At 37.3% G+C, this 18,817-nt stretch overlaps 1 protein-coding gene across 4 annotated transcripts in view; it reads left to right on the top strand.

Annotated features, from left to right (window-relative positions):
• RAB3IP (RAB3A interacting protein) overlaps positions 1-12,844 on the top strand; it is a 34,105-nt gene extending 21,261 nt beyond the window's left edge. For all 4 annotated transcript variants that reach the window (XM_056340710.1, XM_056340711.1, XM_056340712.1 and 1 more), the window contains 5 exons: positions 3,405-3,533; positions 5,830-5,942; positions 9,460-9,559; positions 9,663-9,732; positions 12,484-12,844. In XM_056340710.1, coding sequence (XP_056196685.1) covers positions 3,405-3,533; positions 5,830-5,942; positions 9,460-9,559; positions 9,663-9,732; positions 12,484-12,566 — 495 coding nt within the window. In that variant the 3' untranslated portion in view covers positions 12,567-12,844. The remainder of the gene's footprint in view (positions 1-3,404; positions 3,534-5,829; positions 5,943-9,459; positions 9,560-9,662; positions 9,733-12,483) is intronic.
• Positions 12,845-18,817: the final 5,973 nt, after the last annotated feature.

The raw sequence follows: 18,817 nt of genomic DNA, 5'->3' as shown, positions 1-18,817 counted from the left end.
CCCTTTTTGTTGGCTGCATAAGGGCACACTTTGAGGCTGATGGAGGCTGCTCAAAACAGGTGACTTCCACTGACAGCCCAGAGAATCAGTAAGAAACACGGATTTTCCACCCACTGGGATCTGAGTCTTTCTGTCTGTCTTCTGAGCTGGAGTGTTTAACAGAGTGCAACATGGAGAGAAGAAAGACAGACTGCCTCTGGTGTAGTGGCTAGGACATTGTTTTAAGCAGGACAACCATGCCTTCCCTACTGCTTTCACTGTCCAGTTCTTTGTGGTTGTGTTTATTGTCGGTCTAAGGTAAATATTTTTGCATTTCTCGGAGCTGGGTCTGAAACCCTAGTTCTGCCCCCTTCTTGCTAGATGTTCTTGCCACTGAGTTAGGTTACCCTTTGTGTGGCATTCTCCTGATTTTTAACTGATTTGGCTTCAAAAGGAGGGCTAAGAGTACCCTTGCTCAGGGTTATATAGTGTTCTTGTGGTGTGGAGAATGTAGCTTTGGACCCTTATGGAGAGTACCACCCAGAGCTTTGCATTTCAAGATGCTGGATGGAGCTGGGTGTAAACACATGTCAACTCTCAGGTTTCTTTGTGGAATATAGACAGAGTGGCTGGCTGTCCACACTAAATTGCAGTGGAGCCAGAAAGGTGACAGCATCCCAGAGAAATATCTCCTAGCGTGTGGGAGTAATCTCTAGGATAAGTAGACGCTTGTAATTAAGTTAGGTATTAACAGGATTTAGGTAAGCTGAATAACTGCCGGTATCTTAGGCAGGCAGGTAGCATCCACTCAGCATAAATACTGATAAACGCATCGGTGGTGTTCAAAGAGCTTAAATGTTTCACTGATGTTGTATTTTACTATAAAATGGAAGTATTAAAAGTTTAACTAGAATTACTATTACAATTGGCTGTATATTTAATTGCAGGTAATCAAAATTTTGATCTAGTGAAAACACAGTAAAGGCAGGGAGGAGATATACATGTAGCACTGTGTGGATTGGAAAGGGTGAGCAGATTTGTCAAAGCAGCTTCTTTATAAATTGCAGGTTTGGGTGAAATTGAGTGAATAAGAAACACATCTTAATTTTTAGAAATCCTATAGCATAAATCAAAAATGGCTGGCTTTTTTTTTTTCTGCTGATATCTCTTGATTGTGTTCATTTTAAAGCCAGACCTGAAATGGGGTTTAAGGTGTAGGTAATGTTCCTTTAGGGAGTGAATTACACCTATTGAATTTCATTTGTACAATGAGGTTGGTGGCTTAGCAACCAGAACATTTATGGACTAGCTTAATTAAGATGGCTCTTCCTGATTGTACCTGAGTGTAAGGCAAGTAGCTCTAATGGAAAAAAATTTGCCAGTCTAATTTTTGAAGGTTCTTTTTCAAGGAAAAAAACCCCAACAAAATGACAAAAGAACTCCCCGAAATATATATGTAAAAGAATGGCTAAGTGCTGGGAGCTTGGAGAAGGGGAAAGAACAAAAGACTGAAAGAGGTTGGTTCAGAGCGGTGTACCGATCTATTAATAGGATTAAAAAGAATTTTTAGCGTATGTTATTTTCCCTCTTTCATTATCTCATCTATATTATTTGCTTTTAATATGACAAAAACTTAGAATCACATCCTGGCTTATCTTTGGCCTGCAACACCTGTCCCTTCCTATAGCTTTAGGTTTGGGTTTTAGGAGTATAGAATCATTTCGGTTGGAAAAGACCTTTGAGACCATTAAGTCCAACTATTAACCCAGGACTGCCAAGTCCATCACTAAACCATGTCTCTAGGCATCTCATCTACACATTTTTTAAACGTCTCCAGGGATGGTGATTCCACCACCTCCCTGGGCAGCCTGTTCCAATGCTTGACCACCCTGTCAGTGAAAACATTTTTCCTAAGATCCAGTCAAAACTCCCCTGGCACAACTTGAGGCTGTTTCCTCGTGTCCTGTCTCCTGTTGCTAGTTATCTGGAAGAAGGGACCGACCCCCACCTGCCTACAACCTCCTTTCAGGTAGTTGTAGAAAGCAGTAAGATCTCCCCTGAGTCTTCTCCAGACTAAACAGCCCCAGTTCATAAGACTTGTGCTCTAGACCCTTCACCAGCCTTGTTGCCTTTCTCTGGATGTGCTCCAGCACCGGTATGTCCTTCTTGAAGTAAGTGGCCCAAAACTGAACACAGTATTCAGGTTTAGGATCACACAGTATTAGGTCTGCAGTAGTACAAGAACGGGATTCGACAACCAGTTGAAGGGGAAAGTTGCTCAAGTCTTTGTCAGCAGAATGTCAAAACCAGTCTGAGGGGTGGTGTTGTATATCCCATTGGGGACTGGCATTAGTCTTTTACATTGGATTAGGAGTATGCATTGGAAGCAGTCATCCCCACTCGGCTTGGTTCACGTCTTGGAGCAGTGTTGGTGCCTGTGAACAAGATCCTTCTCAAATAATCCTAAATGAGAGGATGGGCTCTGGGAATACCTTAGTGTGCTCCATCTGTCCGTGGGTAGCCGGCCCATGGGATAGGTGTGTATTTTAATAGCAACCTAGTACCAGTCTCCTGAACACCAGACTGGATAGGTGCCTTCCCACAGCTAAGCTGCTCTCAACATGGAGATAACAGAACAAGGTGTTTTCAAAGCAGATAAAACTATCTCTAAATCAGAGCATGCTTACTCTTAGCATGATTTAATGGGTTTATTTTAGTATTTCTCCATTGACAAGAGGAGTGGTGGGGGAGCGGGCTCATAAATCATGCTCTGTGAATATCCTTGCCTTCCTGTTGTAGCATGGTGTAGGAAAGAGTTTGGGCATAAAGATGAAAACTGAAGAATAAGAGTATCGTTTTAATTGATTTGTATTATTGACTTCCTGTTTTCCTGTGTTAGTATATTTAGTGTGTTAAATGTCTGTTTTCTTTTAGTGTTCGGATAGCAGCATGTTATATTCAGATGCAGGGTGAATGTATAAGATGTATAAGACTGCAGTTTTCTTTAGATTTCTCTGCTTTTCTGTAACTCAGAAAAGGAGATGGACTAAAATACTGTAATGAAGGTGTGTCAAGGAGATTTTTTTTTTTTTTTTACTATTAAACAATCAGTTAAGTTTTTTCACATTGATCCTGGAAGCCTAGGAAATGGGGGAGAGGTAATTAGCTTCTCCCTGGTGTAGCGGTGACCAGTGAGAGCATTAACCCCGGTGCCTTGACAATGGTATGTTTTGATTTGATTATATTTACAGTCTTAGGAAAGTGGATTTAAGAAGGTGTTCATAGCTGGGGCATGATAGCATTCTTTCACAGTGTGATGGAAAGCATGTAGTTTTAATGCGTATTATTTACCTGTGAATATTTGCAAATTATAGTAGAGTGATAATTGCAGTACTAAAATATGTGAATCTTTGTGTGTGTTCTAGGCTGACCTGTCTTTGTACAATGAATTCAGATCTTGGAAGGATGAGCCAACTATGGACAGAACATGTCCTTTCTTGGACAAAATTTATCGGGAAGATATTTTTCCGTGTTTAACCTTCTCAAAAAGTGAGGTAATGGAAATAGTCTAAATGTGGTCACTGATGCTTTTCCCTTAAATATGTTACATGAAACCAGTAGACTATTAAAAATGTTTTCATATGAAGTTTAACCATTTTTGTTTCATTAGAGTGTGACAGTTTACAGTAAGTGCTGAAGTTTAGTCTAGTATATTGAAATGATAATTTTTTTCTTCACTATTTAATTTATGCTATACCAGATATTGGCCTTTTTAGGTCTTCTCCTTCAGATATTACTCCTGTCTGGCAGAATCTGATGCTTGTAGGAATGGATGGTGGGTTTTTTTTTTTTCTGATATTTCAAAGATCCTCTGGATTCTGTTGTAGAAATAGTGTCCTGACACTTGTTTCTTGTTTGTATAGGGGGCAGTAGAGACCAATATATTTAATTTTGTGGACCAGTTTTCTTTCATCAGTCAGCACAGGCTGCAAGCACAGTCTGGGTGTTTTCTTGGAGAGGTCTGAGTTACAAAAATCAGACTTCAGGATTTTATATGATTCAACAGGGGCAGTTTGGGAATAGAGTTTTAGATGAAACAAATTACAAGACTTTTTTTTTTTTTTCTTTCCTTGTGTTATTGTCACACATTCCCATACAGAGGAAGGACTGGAGTTTTACCCATTCCTGGGAATAATGTGGAACAGATTCCAGCTCAGACTACTTTACTTAGTTGTTCTTAAACAGCATTTTCAGGCTTGTAGTTGTGGTATCAGTCTCTTAAGGGGAAGGGACCATATTCTTAGATCTTTATTGATATAAGAACAACACATTTTAAAGCCCTCAGACTTGTGTTTTTCCCAATAAAATTGAACACCTCCCTCACATGAAAAATGCTGTAGTTTCTTCATAATGTTTATCTGGTATTTTCATATGGTTTGTTATGTTCTTTTGCCATGCTTTACATCTGCTGTTACTTGCTGGCTGTAAGCATGCATGATCTTTCAGTTAATTGCATACCAGTTCATTGTGGTTGGTGTACAGCATCATGTGAACCTCTCCCACTAAAAAGTTTACTTGGTTACTATGGGAGTTAAATTGGTTCTGCAGTAGGCCATCCTGTTGTCTTTCCCAGCAACTTCATTTTGTTTTTTTCTGCTTCGGTGCTGATGTAACTACTGTAGATTTGTATTTCCTCCTAAGGAAAGAATGAGGCTTCTAGCACTTGTCAGTTACACAGTTATGGTTTCCAGATGCTGTACATAGTGACCAACTTCTGTTTTCACTTGAATATCAATAAACTAATATGCAGTTTAGCCAAACAATAAACTACAAGTTAGTGGTTTTGAATAATTGGAAATGCAGTTATCTGAATCGTTGAGGTATTGTATTAACTCTCGGTAGCCTATTGTGTATATGCGTAATGTTTTGCTTTTGGGAGGTGGGAGAGAAAGTGTGTTTTATATGAACTGCTTTAATAGTAACATTCTGCTTTTAAAATATTCAAAGTACAATAGAAAAATATCTTTGTTACTCAGTAGGAAGGAACCTTAGCACAGAACTATTTCACTAATGACATAAATTGCCCCTTCTTTTAAATCAAGTAATGGCTATTACTTGTCCATACTTAAACAGTAGTCTTGGGCAGTTTAGGCCAGTGAAGCAAAATGAGCATATTTCTAGTGTCTTATGATTGTGGGTTTATAAAGAATTAACATAAAAAGCCTGGGCAGAGTTGCACTTTGTTTCATGAAGATGATGTTTGGACTAGTGTTTCAAAGTTGCAGTGGGTTTTTCTATATATTATGTTGGCTTATTCTATATATGTTACTCAGTCTTACTTGTTTGAACACCTTTCTAAAGATATCTTTGGCTGAAAAAGTGACATAATATCTACTTGGGTTTTGCAAGATAAGGAAGCATGCTGCATAATTTTGTGTTTCCATAGCACACAATAAAATTAGAGCAAGTTTTTTTAAATAAAAAAATTTGTGCCATATCCTGTTTCTGACAAGAACACAGCACATACGAATCATATGTGCTATTTGGGCTTATGAGGAATGACTGAAAATACAATTAGCATTTGAAACATGCTTGACTACATTCCCAGCTGTAAAGGCAGTTATCTTGCCTCGGGGAGGGCAGGGTTATTTGGAGGGTAGAATTTAAACAGGAGCCTGGAAATGGGACTTCTTGCTCACTATGAAAGCAAAATCTCATTTGTAATTTAATTTGTTTGGTGAGTTGATTTTTTTTTTCAGTGTTCCTAACTTAACAGAGAAAGAAATGTCACTGCTTTGAAGCAATGGATAACAGAGCTGTTTTTAACTGCTTTCTAAATTTCTCTTGCAGTTGGCCTCAGCTGTTCTGGAAGCTGTTGAAAACAACACTTTGAGCATTGAACCTGTTGGCTTGCAACCTGTTCGATTTGTGAAAGCTTCTGCAGTTGAATGTGGGGGACCAAAGTATGTTAAGCTAACAGACAGAGTGGGAATCTTGATTCGTTTGAGATAACAGATTGAGAAAACTGCTATCAACTGATCACCTCAGTCAGATTTGTGTATTTTAACCTTCATTTCCTAAAATCTAAGTTTTCAAGATTGCTATTAAATAATTTTATGGGGAAAGTAAGCAACTAGTAAATTAAACTTTAAAAAAAATTGATCTAGAACAAACCTTTAAGACAAAGTCCCTTTTTGGGAGAGCTCTTTGCTTCACTTATGATGCATTGACCACAAAAGTAACATTAACTTCTTTGGAGAAGACTGTCCTGATACTTGAAACAGATGCTATTAAACTAGGCACTATCACCTGGAAAGCATCATGAAAGAAATAGGTGTTGAAGCAGTACAGGCTGAATATTTGACATCTGGAGTATCTGTGGCCTAGGAAACTTACATGCATAGCACACTGACAAAGGTAGATGAAGGATTTGAGAGGAAATACTTAGAATAAATCCTTTGAATTTGAGTTGGAGTAACATAATGAAGCGGGAATGAATGTGAGTTTGAATCTAAAGCAGGAAGTATGCTTGAAGGACAGGGAGGTTATTTTAGAAATTTTGGAATGGTCCTAGAGGAATCTGAAGCCAAGGCTTGTTTAGGTACTGGTGGTCCTAGAAGAATCTGAAGCAAGGCTTGTGTTGTCAGGTGCTGATACAGACATTAAAGTCAGGTGGGAGGGACTTGCCTTGAGGTGCTGGGGTTTTGATGGGTGTGGAGAAGGGATTTAGTGTGCTTTAGCATATATCAGGGTTAAGCAAGCAAGGTCAGTGTTCATCTGAAGCCTTCCAAATTTTCAGAAGGCCTTGATTTTTTGGTTGGAAATCATTTGGACAAGTTGACAGTTGTCTAATATTTGTTCTGATGGAGCTGAGTTTTCTCATAGAAGGCTTGCATCAAAAAGCTTTCATCTGGCTCTTAAGATTATTTTTTTAATTATCATTTTTCATTGCTATTGGTTTTAGTTCTTGCTTTTCCTCCAGTTTTTGAGTGGAAGAGAAAATACATTTATCGTATTTCAAATTCTTTATTTTCTCTTGAAAGCTGTGCAAACTGAAAATTGTTTTATGACTTAGTCTTTGATCCTTTCTAGCCTACAAAATTCAGGCGTTCATATACTCTTCAGCTTACTCCTGTCACTAGAAAACATGCCCTCATCTGAAGGGCCCGCCACTAATAAAGGAGCTGCTTAAGGGCTGGTGATTTTGAGTTCAAGATAAACCACTGTGAGCTGCGTTCTGTGAATGCAGTAAAGAATCTGGAGAGCCAGAAGCTACTGAAACAAGTAATATGTCATTAAAGAGCAATTGGCAAATTGATTTAAAATCATTGTGGTTCAAGCAACTTCCCTATGTCTTGACATGATGAAATATTTACTCAAAACCAGGATACTCAGTTGCATCATTCAGAAGTTTCATGAGATTTTTAACGTATTTTCTGTAGTGTAAGATAATTTTTATATTAGAATTTATGTAATCCTTAAATAGTTGGCTAGATACAGATTAATGTTTTGAGATTACAGTGCACAAATTGTAATTAGTTACTGTAGGTGTATCAAAAGGCCAAGTGTACTCCTTTTTCCCTTTTTCTACTGACTTGTAAAGACAAAAACTTGTGGTGTTGCTTGTAGATAAGTAATAAGTAAGGAATATGCAGTATTTCAGTGTAACTTGGCAGCAAATGTGCTTTGCCTTATGTATGATTACTTGCAGTGAATGGGAAACAGGTGTTCCAGTTTTCACTGAATCAGAGTAGCATTTTCACATTTTTTATTCTTATATGGTGCAAAGCACTACTTTTATTGAAACCATGTTCTTAAATAGGTAGTAATACAGACAAACTGTAAATAAATAATAACAAAAACTTGAGTAATGTTTTTAAAGGAATTATTTTATTGTACAGTTGCCTGGGGGATGGGGGAACAGATGGCACAAAATGGTGGGTAATAGCCCAACAGAAAAATAAGGAGTGGAGGGCAGAGAGCTGTGATAATAGTGAAGAAAGGTCTTGATATACAGAAGTTACTGAATGGTGCCTGTGATGGTGTGTAGTAAGTGCTGCCTTAATGAAAGACAGCTGGGTTTCCCCACGGGATTCGAATAATTGTCCCCATGGGGAACAAAGAGCTAAGCTGCGTGTGTGCCATACAGCGCAGAAATGAGTCAGTAGTAGTAACAGCCATGCCAGCATTTAACCTGGTGTGATGAAAGATAACATACAGAACGTAATTCTATAGCCAGAAGGAAAAAAAAGGCTTTATTTTCCTAGCATTGAAAGTCTGTCTGTTTTCTCACAGAAGCCTGACTGAAATTGCCATTAGCTTGCTTTAGCTACTCTAGGATTTCTTGGATCAATGGTCTGCTGTCAGTCCTCATAAATTGCTATGGAAAATTATATATACTCTTCAATTTTCTCCTGTCTTGCGTGGTTCTGTGGACCAGCTGCAGGCTATTTAAAAGGATCTCTGAGCCACTGTTTAGAACCACAGAAGCTTATTAATTTTTGTTTCGCTTTTGAAAGGCTGCTTGTTCTTAGTCTCCCTAATTTTGTTAGGTAGAAATGGAAGAGAGAAGAGCCAGCAGCTTTTAAAATCAATGAAACTGTGGATGCCATGAGAACCCAGTTCATCTGAGATGCTCCAATATAGAAATTCCAAGTAAATAAAATTCCCATTTTATTTACATTTATTGATTGTATTGATAGTTCAGTCCAGAGATTCAAACCATCTTTTTCTAAAGAATGTTGGAAGAAATGTTAAAAAATTCTTTGCCTTTTCCTGAATAGTGTTTTTGGGAAGAATTTGTGGTGACTACTGACCTCTCCTTGTTCCTGAATGACATACCTGCAGTACACTAGAAGAAGTAAATTTGATTATTTTACCATCATTTTTTGTAGTGGCAATGGAAATCATTATTGCCAGACAGCCTGTTTTCCTTTGTCCCAAATTATTATACTCGGAATATAAAATACTATTTCCATTTAGGCATAAATGCAAAGCTCATCTTAACGTGCATCTGAGGGAGGCTTCAGAGAATTAACTGCTATTCTGTAGGGCTGATGTTTGTTTTTTTTTTATGATGATGAAATGCATGGTCAAGCAGAAGTTTTTAAAAAAATCTTCTTAAGTGTTGGCATCAACTGATAATTTAAACAATGTTTATTTCACATATGAAGAGGTAAAGAACTCCCACTGTTCCAGAGTTGTCAAGCCAACTTGAATTAGTGAATATGAGAGGGCATGACCAGAGCTGAAGAAAGTTTTAAAAATCAGAAATGCATCATGGTGCTCCAGTATTCAAACAAAAGGTACTAAAGTAATTGGCAACATAATGTAATAGTTGCAACTTGTAAAATGAAGGCAGACATCTGGGTATCTGTGCCTATATGAAGCAATTTTACATTAACACATTAAACCCATACAGGTGTTTAGATGTTAAGGTCAGATTCCTTTATTATGTCATGTAAAATTTATGTTTTCTAGGAAATGCGCTCTCAGTGGACAAAGTAAGTCATGCAAACATAGAATAAAATTAGGAGATACAAGCAGTTACTACTACATTTCTCCTTTCTGTCGTTACAGGGTAAGTACATTTACTGTGATTTCAAGTTGCAGTTATTTAGTTATTATTTCCCTTACCATTATACAAAATGATATTAACCATCATTGTTTTTATATGGGTTCAGATCACTTCTGTGTGTAACTTCTTTACATATATTCGATACATCCAGCAAGGACTGTTGAAGCAGCAAGATGGTGAGTAGGGAACTGTATTTGCCATACATAAAAATTTGCATAGTGCATATGCCTAAAACTTGCTGTCTGTGCACAATAACAGTGACCTAACAAAGGTCTGTATGTTGTTAGGCATTGTTGTAATTACGTGAATTTGGTGATATTCCACCCTCTAATGAAGTTATTTTTTTAACAACAACGACAAATTAAAAAGCAGCGATCTTTAGTCCATCTAAAAGCCCTTTATGTTATTCAGTAAGAAATGTTATAAAAAATTCTGTAACAAGAGGAGTGAGTTAGTCTCAGTTTTTCCATATAGTATTCAAAAATCAAGTCTTTCTCATAGAATGTGGAGATGTGTTAAAAAACCCTTCAGTTTGGTTTGATCTGGGCTGTTTTTTTCTTCTCGGTGTTTTGATGTGTCTTCTCATTTCATGTATTCAGAATTCAGACAGCTGTTCTTGTCAGACTCTCTTTCAGGGAGAACTGGCAAGGATGACAATATTTTTGCTTAAATTGTAAACAATAAACAGGAAACCATACTATAATCATTCATCTGAGTGCAGCTGAGAAATGAGGTCTCAGTCATTGCTGTGGCATGGCAAAGTCTCTTGATTAGGGCTCTGGTTATAAATGTAAAGCTTGATTACCTTCACCCTACCCCAAAAGGGAAATGTGGTTTCTTACTGTCATTGCTTCAGGCTGTGGGGTTTTTCCCCATCCCCCCGCCCCGCCTTGTTACCTGGTTGATTTGTTCCTGTCAAATAGCATATCCAACAACTGCCTATTTAAACTGTTTGTGCAGTAATTCAGAAATTTGCTTAACTGTGCTATTCAGTTTCAATATGACCATATAAAAGAAGATGGTTATGAAAATGTATGCACTGTACAACTAGTTACTTAATACTGGAATTTAAAAATATAGTGGGTTGGAGTTGTAGTTACTGGTCTTCACTTGGAAGACTATTTTACCTGTTTACCACTATAAAAGAAAGTTATGGTGATTTGATTGTTTGAACTGTACACGATTTAATTGTATTTCCTGTCCAGGTCAAAGACTATTGCCTAACGGCCTTCAGTCCAAGGTTTTGTGGTTTTGTTTTGTTTTGTTTTTTTTTTGAAACGGACCGTATTGCTTAGGCTCTTGGATTTGCTAAGCACAGTTAGCAGAAAAAGTGTCATTAGCCCTGTGTTAATAGTTAATTTAAAAAATTGCTTTCACTTTTAATTTATTTTTTTAGTTCAGTTGCATTTTTGTTATAGTAGAGTAAAATCAGCATTATAATGTTTATGGATAAGAAGAGTCTGTGCTCTTCATTCATCCAGTCTTTGTGTCTGTGTGGATTTGCTTCACCTAACATTTGGCTAGAACTAGCCCCACTTTGATCTGTGTCACCTATAGTAATCTCTTGTGATGTTTCCCAGTTTCAAGAGCTCTGTATTTCAGCCACACGCAAATCTTTTGTTTCTGTTTCTAACCTGAAGTACTCCTGAGGTGACAGACTGTTCCTTATAAAAAAATAATGCTGTTAACTTTCCTTGTCAAAGGGTATTATTTTCATGGAATTCACCAGAAATTCAACTATTTCATACACTAAATTGTTTAATAAAACCTTCAGGTGGTGGTAATTGTTACTGATTTACTGGCATTACAGATGATCTTGAAAATGTGTTATTTAACTGTAAACCAAATAAAAACTTAAAAGACTTTTACTTTGACCAAAAGGACCTATATATAGTTTCAACTAAAATTTTAGTTTGCTGTTGAGGTAAAGAAATTAAGCTAATATTTTTCTATCAAATAATGAAATATTTTCAGCATTATCGGAAATAGTTATTCACAGGAAGTTTTGAAAAATGCTGAAGCTTGGTGTTTCAGCTCAATTGTCCAGCTTTACCATTAAAAACATAGAATTTGCATTTGTAGCTTTACGTATTTTAACAATACCTTTACAAGAATGTAGGCAGTCATGATCATTGTCTGCATAATGTGTTACATGTATTTCTACTTATGCATCGTATGATTTTTTGAGACAAAGTCACTTTTATGAAACTGTTTTTCCAAATATGGTAGGGAAGACCTTGTGCCTGTTGCTGAGGTTAATAATCTTTATAGTCATTCTACATCATGATCTTGACTGCATGGAATTTATTTTTATCTTGAGTAATTATATACTCAGTTTTGATTTGTATTGCTGTGGCATCTAGAAGCTTAAGGTATGCACTAGACTTATCAAATTTAGCTAAACACACAGGAAATCTTAAAAAAGGTATTTTTCCTCCCCAGTTTATTGTTGCTGGCAGATTGCTGGTAGAAAAAAGAGGTAGGAAGAAAGATTACAGATGGAAAAATTATAACAATTACAGATTCTGTGATAAAACAATTCATCCAACAAGTTCTGCTTTTGTCTTCTGTAGTCTTTTAATTTTACAGAAAACGAGTCAAGGGGCAGGGCAGTTAAAATGAGAAACTGCAGTTAATTGAAGTTGACAAGAAATAGTAATGTATTTTTGTTCCCCAATTTTAAAAAAATAAATCTAAAATTTGGAGATTTTCTTATGGGGCCATCATTTAGCATTTTTTGAATAATACTTCCACAAATTTTGTCACAACCAAGCACAAATAGCTCTTACTCATTAATTCTGGTTTTACTAGCTGTTTGTTGCTTTTGAATTTGCCCTAAACTGATGTACAGTGAGGTGGCCTGTATACATCAGTTGAACCAAAATATGAATTCAGTATGTTTCATGATATTTCTGTCTTGTTTTTAGTGGATCAGATGTTCTGGGAAGTTATGCAGCTGAGAAGAGAGATGTCACTAGCAAAACTTGGCTATTACAAGGAAGAGCTCTAAATCTTTTTACTTCTGCGTGTGCATGAACTTCATTGAATATACATAACTAAAATTGCTGAATCTGTCACTTGATATTTATTTCCACAAAGTGGGTCCAAGATCTTTCTCCTTTTGCAGATGGCACTAAGAAGTACTGTGATTGTTTTGAACTGAGCTATGCTGTATATGCATACATATAATACTTAGTTGAACAAATGTGGTAAGCACTTGCAGATGTATTAGTGATTGTAATTTACATTTAAAAACAAAACTTCTGATTAAAGTGTTAGTCCAAAGCATTGTTTGTCTTTTGTTCTTTGTGATGCAGAATGATGTGAACCTCCCTGATAAGTCATTCCAAAATGTAAAACTGAAGTGATTTTATGAAGAGGGAATAAACGCCTGATGTTTTCTTCACTGTAGAGCTTGGATAGGTATATGTGTATCTCTATGCATGTATGCCAATACAGTTAACAGACAACTGGGAGAACTTGGATGACTTTGAAGTGCTGCTTTCCTGTATTTTTCATTTTTAAAACTATGTAAGAAGAGAAACATGTATAGTAAATCTGGGTATCTTGTCTAAAGTAGGTTGCTTTTCAAACATCAAGGAACATTAAATTACCTTGGTCACTCTCATTAGAAATCTGTCCTGACCCCTATCTGACTGCTAAAACCTTTCTTTTCCCTTCTTAATTGTCTTTTTAAATAAATAGAAAGAAATAAAAAAATAGAATCTTTTCATTCCTTTAAATGATTTTTTCCTTCCTGCTTTTTGTAGGATTTCCAGTTTCTGATATTTTGTACATCAGTTTCTCACAGCTGTCCTTGAAACTGGAAAATATCCATTATGTGACAACTTGAACATGCTGCTGATAATTTCCATATAATGTTATCAGTTTCTTCACACGTGCAATTTGATACAAAGGGACCCAAAAAAAGGATCATGGCTTCCTAAGGAAGATGCTTTTTCTGTTGGATTGCTGCTTTGGCATTTCACGTACAAGTGGCCCTTCTTCCCTTGGCACAGTCCAAGCTGAAAGCAGACAGTTGATGAGGTTACAAGGACCACAGTTGTGCGTACGTACCAGATATGCCATGTACAAGCCTTTTTTGGAAAAAAACACTAGGTCTTGGTTGTGACAGCCATTTATCAATTACAGGTAAGATTAAAGCATTGGCAGATAAATTGAAAATCATCGGAAGTAAAGCCAAGTTTATACAGTTCTTTTAACAAGAAGCATCTTAGTGGGTACAGGTTTCCTTTGCTGCTGAACAAACCCAATGTGATTCATCACTGTCTTATTGGAGTGTTCTCCATTTTTATAACAGTAAATAGACTAAGCAGTGAAATTTAATACCATATTTGCGTTGCTTGTATGCCTGAAACCACTTTGTAAGCCTTGGCTTTGACCAGGCATTTCAGTGTTAAGATTAAAACAAACAACTGAACCAAAATATTTTACTCTAGTAATGGAATCTATCTAGCCTGTGCTATTTCATACAGACAAAATATTTTTATCAGTCTCCTAATACTGTGTACTACCTCCTATTGTAAAAAGCTGGAAGAATCCTACCTTAAACTGTTAAAGGGTTGTTTATTCTTTCAATAATGCTACGGAAGTCTGATTTTATTCACTCTTGGAAAACAAACTGTATTTGTTGGTGTTATGTTTTATGTTAGGCTTGTAAACGCTTCCTAAATGACTGTTAATTGTGTTTACATAATGAGATGGAGCAGTTTTCAGGATTAGCTAACAGTAGGTAAATCATAGCTGGTAGTTGCTGCTATTCTGACTTAATCATTTACAAGTGTTGCTCATTCAAGCAGAGAGAAGGGTCCTTTCTATACATGATAATGTTGAGACACAAATTGTATCTAAAGTTTATAATGCTGAAGTGATTTTCTTCTACTAGGGACTATACATGCATCCAGTGTAATCTCAGTAGTGATGACTGGCTCAATTACATCAACATCTGGTAAATACTGATTGGCTTGCTTCTGTCTTCAAGTCCCTTCCCCAAAACTCTTTTCTATATTTTCAATACAAGCTGCCTATCATGGGAAAACTGTGTCCTTCTGAGTGCTTGGGGCTTGTAAAAACTGTGCAACAGCTACTTGTTTGGTGAATATAACTACTTCAGGAAATGGCCTTATTCCAGATTTCTTCATTGAAGCTGTTGTTCATAACCAAATGCCTCTTACAGATGCCCATTCAAAATGTCTGAATGTTTTCCTCCTGTTTGCTTAGGGCTGACAGAACAGGCAATTTTCAGTGTACAAAGATCAATTTAAGAAAAGTGAAATAAGGTTTGCTGCTAGCCTTAGAGGACCTTTGTTCGTTGTTCAGCTTTCCTGTATGTTTTTTAGTGTTACTGTAGACAGTTTGTAATTTAATTTTGTTAATAATAATGATGTAGAAGTTCTGTTTATCTATAATCAAACTGCTGAGGTGATTTTTTTTTTTAAGAGCAGTTGGATAGTCTGATGCTCAGCTGCTTAAATTGGGTAGTATATATGGTGAAAGTGGTGATGGCTTTTTGCGCTTTCATTTGATTACTTATTGCTTTCATCAGTAGTGTTAATTACATCACCTGTATGAAAGTACAGAGACAAATAATTTTTATTGCTGCATTTTTTGCGCATGTGTAATTGTGGCTAGTACTGGGACCAAAGGTCCTTAAAACAAGAACACCAGACATCCTGAACGGAAGAGATCACATCACCCTTGGTCTTGCCTCAAAAGCCCTGTCAGATTTTGCTTTACATGTAGTGGAGTTGAAGTATAGCCCTGGCTGTAGTTATGGAGGAATGAAATCAGCTTGGACAGTCATTGGAACCTGTGACAAAAACATGTGTTCCTTGGCATATTCATAATCATCTGGAAGAGAGAACGGTGCGTTTTTTCTCAGTGGAACTCTTCAAGCAGTAGGAAAGCAAAACACAACACTTCTGCTGGCTTTTCATGGATGTGGTGGGAGAAAATGAAGCCTTGCAGCAGTTCTTTGAAGGTAAGAGTCTTAATTTTAAGAGGGTGTCTTAGCAATTTTTGGTGGCAGCAAAAAATAGGACTTGTCTGGGGCTAACTGAAGTAGAAAGGAGGCAGAAAAAGAGCCCTGAAACTGCAAGGTCTATTTACACAAAGCTCCTGTGTAAGGCAGTGCCAGAGTGAAATGGTACAAATGGTACAGATGCGCTGCAGTGCCCTTTTGTTTGTACTGTGGCCAGAAGACCAAAGGGAAGGTGGACCCAGCAGAGCCTGCAGTATTGCTGACGTAATTGCCAGGAAGAAAAATAGGGAAGTGGCTGAGGTCTGCTTGCAATTTATCACTTCTGACACCTTAGCAAGTTTCATCAGGTTAGAGTGCTCCTTCCCTCCTTCATCATCCCACGTCAGGTTAAAGAGGGTTTTCTTTTCACTAGTATAATTCTGAAACGGCCTGATTACAGCTGGTAAAATGGCAGTTGCGGCAGTACCATGGGGATCCTTCTGAGAAGTTAAACTTGGATTTTTTTGTCTTTTGCCTGGGATCTGTCCTGCCTTTTTTCCCCAAGACATTTTACATTCAAGAAGGTCCTATTAGTCTCCTGTCTTTCTCTTGCACACAACTTACGTTCTAATAGATTCTGTGATAAAACTGCATTTCTCGGGCCCTGCCATAACATGATTCAAAATGGTTGTTCGAAGGCTTATGTATTTTTAACTTTTTTACTAAATCTTTTCTTTCCCTTCCAGTTTACATGTTTCACTATTTTTTAAATATAATCTTCCTATACTAAGCTTCTATTTCTGTATTTTTCCCCCTTTTATTACCTGTGCCAGTATTAATGGGATACTGATCTCAAGTAACGGAAAACTACTATTTTTGTTTTGGATAATGTGGACAACTTTTGTTTCCCTGCATTTAATTTTTATTGTGCTAAAAACCCTGATATTTCCCACCCCCCCTGGCACTGTTGGCCTCTCTGAGAGGTGGCAACTCTCACTTTTGTATTTTAATTTCAAACTAGGAAATTAAAGATTCTCCAACATTGATCAAGAAAATGTATTTAAGCTAAGAAATTTAAATCAGGGTGTCACAACCTAGGACTACTAGGCAGCAAATATGTTGTTTCTAGATGTTAAGAAATGCATACCATGTTTCTTAAGTTCACCTTAAGTCATGGAGATCAAAAGCTAACAAACTTGACTATTTAACAGCCAAGCAATGCAGTACTTGAACAAATATCTTGATAAAAACAAACATTACGTTGCTGAAAGAAAAGCCAAAATAGTGTTGGAAATAACATAAAAAAATTAATTTTCAAATTTTTTTAGGAAGTAACTTGGAAAGCAGGACTTTGTAGGGCGTATGGGTTAGGTTCGGTTGGCTTTTTCAACAATGACACTTTGATGGTAGAAGGTATCCCAGAGATTTTGCCTGTCTGAGCTCTTTAACTAGAATTACTAATTGTAATTGCAGAATTATTAATTGAACTCTTTTTAGAAGGTAGTTTGGCAGAACATCTGTCTGGGCCAGCATGAGGGGGAGAAGCCCTATTGATTCCATTTAATTGCAGGAAAAATGAAACATCTTAGGGGTTATGTTCCTTCAGTAATATCACGTGGCCTCTGCTGTATAGCCCTAGAAAATGACAAAGGTCTGCTGGCACCCTGCAGCATGCGGGGATGCTGTCAGATGGCTCCATTTCATTATCTGCACACTGAGATTAGATATGTGTCAAGGCTACAAGAGCTAATCATTCATTCAGCATGGAGTAGCTGGGCTCCTTTTGCTGGTAAATGGTAGGTGAATCGGAACGGGGTGCGCGCTGATATAAAGCGGGGTTTGCACCCTTTCCAAGCAGGAGCTGGCTTCGCTGAATGTGAAGGCCAGCTTTAACTGGTGGCATCTCTACAGCTTAGCACTGCAGCTTGGGGGTTGGCTTTATAATGCCACCGCATGAGGTAAGAGCAATAAATTGCTAGTGCTAACTTGGTGGCCTCTGAGATTAGTTATGGCAGTGTTAGAACATTTGTCTTTCAAGGCTATAAAACAGCTCAGTCCTGCAATATCAAGTGGAGGATGCTGCCACTGAGGAAGTCTCTGCTCTGTCACTCAGATTTGGCTTCCAAATGTATCAGCTGGCAGCTAAGCACATTTATAGATCTGTTTTGTAAGATTATTTGAAACTCATAAACAAAAAGGATCCCACTTTCCCTGTTGCTTTAGTTCCTTCCAGCACAATTTGTTTTGACACTGATTAGTAAGATAGTCACATTTGCAATATTGAGAGGGGGCAGTCTGAAAGTTTTTTCAAAGAAAATGAGTAATGTTTAACTGCTGATCACTTCTTTCAATAGGTAATAGACCTCTTAGATTAGATATGACTCTGCCTGGGATTTGACCTTGGCTTTTTCTCATTCAAGTAAATGGCTTTTCTCTTACTGTGTAGATGTTCTGAAAAGTTCTTGTCTTTTTTTGTTGTTGTTGTCTCATTTCACTCCCACACTAAAGATTTAATCTTCGATGCAAATTTTTTTCTATGATTTCTATTGAAATTAGTATATTTAATTAGCCATTTGTATTTCAGAATCAGTCACCTCATCAGCTCCTGATGAGCTCTTCTGCCTGTCTGTGTAGCAGAGCAGTCAATTTTTGCTGACGTAATCAAATTATGGATTGAGAAACTCAAATGAAGGCCAACCTACTTACGCTGTTAAACTCAGTTTTCTCTTTTTTTGACATTGTTGGAAGGTACATTGAGGTGTCTGAAATCTGTGTGTTTGGTCTCAGTTCTCTCTGTGATCTAAAGAAGTCTTTGTGGAATCGCCACCTCTCTGTATACTGATGCTCCTGTATGGATAACATGGAATACAGTTTAGAGCTCTCGGTAAATAAACAAAGCCGCAGAACAAACATGCTGTTAAGTACAAAACACTTAAAACCCAAAGGTGTTCCATACCATCTTAAGGATGAGAGACTGAAACAGGAGTAAAAGATTAAATGATAAATTTAAAATATTTAAGGTAAGATTTGTTTCTCTGGCAAATACTACTTTGGGGGAAAATCCCAACTATCTTGACACAAGCTCACTCCTTACCACTTGGAGTTATAGGTGTTCCTGGTGTTGAATAACCTAGACTGTGATACATCCCGGCTGGCTGCAGCTACAGCTGTTTTGTCCTTAATCCTTTCCTGTTTATTGCTGTCATGTGCCCAAGGTCCATGTCTGTAGCTCTGCTGGCCGAGCAGCTTTCGTCAATGGCTCCAGGTCTGTTCCAGTCAAA

The sequence above is a fragment of the Falco biarmicus genome, chromosome 5, assembly GCF_023638135.1.
Source record: "Falco biarmicus isolate bFalBia1 chromosome 5, bFalBia1.pri, whole genome shotgun sequence".
NCBI classification, from domain to species: domain Eukaryota; kingdom Metazoa; phylum Chordata; class Aves; order Falconiformes; family Falconidae; genus Falco; species Falco biarmicus.
Note: the sequence above shows the minus strand (reverse complement) of the source record. Positions and strands in the feature narration are given on the sequence as shown.